Source organism: Bison bison, unplaced genomic scaffold (assembly GCF_000754665.1).
Source record: "Bison bison bison isolate TAMUID 2011002044 unplaced genomic scaffold, Bison_UMD1.0 scf7180017864269, whole genome shotgun sequence".
Taxonomy (NCBI): domain Eukaryota; kingdom Metazoa; phylum Chordata; class Mammalia; order Artiodactyla; family Bovidae; genus Bison; species Bison bison.
The window spans coordinates 201,145-201,377 of record NW_011494841.1 but is presented as its reverse complement, the minus strand read 5'-3'; the positions used below and the strand labels follow the sequence as shown (position 1 = coordinate 201,377).

The 233-nt window shown below is 66.5% G+C and overlaps 1 protein-coding gene across 1 annotated transcript in view; it reads right to left on the bottom strand.

Annotated features, from left to right (window-relative positions):
- Window positions 1-233, bottom strand: part of DLL1 (delta-like 1 (Drosophila)) — an 8,826-nt gene that overhangs the window by 1,668 nt on the left and 6,925 nt on the right. The window contains exon 10 of the mRNA XM_010848521.1: window positions 5-225. Coding sequence (XP_010846823.1) covers window positions 5-225 — 221 coding nt within the window. The remainder of the gene's footprint in view (window positions 1-4; window positions 226-233) is intronic.

Genomic DNA, 233 nt, shown 5'->3' with positions numbered 1-233 from the left:
GCCCACGGCAGAGTCTCGGGCCGCGAGGCCGTTTTTCTCCGCGCCGGGCTCCACGTGGAAGTCTGCCTTTTTGTTGGTGTTCTTGATCTGCGTTGCCCCGATGACGCTGACAGAGATGTCCTTCTCCCGCTGGCGGTTGGCCAGGTTGTTCATGGTTTCTGTCTCCCCCCGGCAGGGGTCTGCAGGGGGCCGGCGCTTCTGCAGCCTCAGCCGCACGCCGACCCCCGTGGCGG